The 258-nt window shown below is 68.2% G+C and overlaps 1 protein-coding gene across 1 annotated transcript in view; it reads right to left on the reverse strand.

Moving 5' to 3' along the window:
* The window catches only part of IMPAD1 (inositol monophosphatase domain containing 1), a 30,134-nt gene that overhangs the window by 29,352 nt on the left and 524 nt on the right, over positions 1-258 (reverse strand). Inside the window, exon 2 of the mRNA XM_019519003.1 lies at positions 125-253. Within this exon, the coding sequence (XP_019374548.1) occupies positions 125-253 (129 nt within the window). The remainder of the gene's footprint in view (positions 1-124; positions 254-258) is intronic.

The raw sequence follows: 258 nt of genomic DNA on the forward strand, positions 1-258 counted from the left end.
TAATTTTTTCGCAGACCCTCGCCGAGTCCCGGTGTCATTTAAACCCTGTACTTACCTCCCCGCCTGTCCTCCCCTGCACCTCCCCCCTTTGTACCTAGGAGCTCCCGGGCGCCGCGGGACGCACCTGCAGGCCGGGGAAGGCGGCGCGGAGCAGCGAGACCATCCTGCGGTTGGACAGCAGGTCGCCGCTCGTCAGCTTCTCCTCGGCGCCCTCGCGCGTCTTGCCCTTGGCCCGCTCCTGCAGCGCGTCGGCCTCGC

This window comes from Gavialis gangeticus, unplaced genomic scaffold (genome assembly GCF_001723915.1).
Source record: "Gavialis gangeticus isolate Ggan-Ray unplaced genomic scaffold, GavGan_comp1, whole genome shotgun sequence".
Classification (NCBI taxonomy): domain Eukaryota; kingdom Metazoa; phylum Chordata; order Crocodylia; family Gavialidae; genus Gavialis; species Gavialis gangeticus.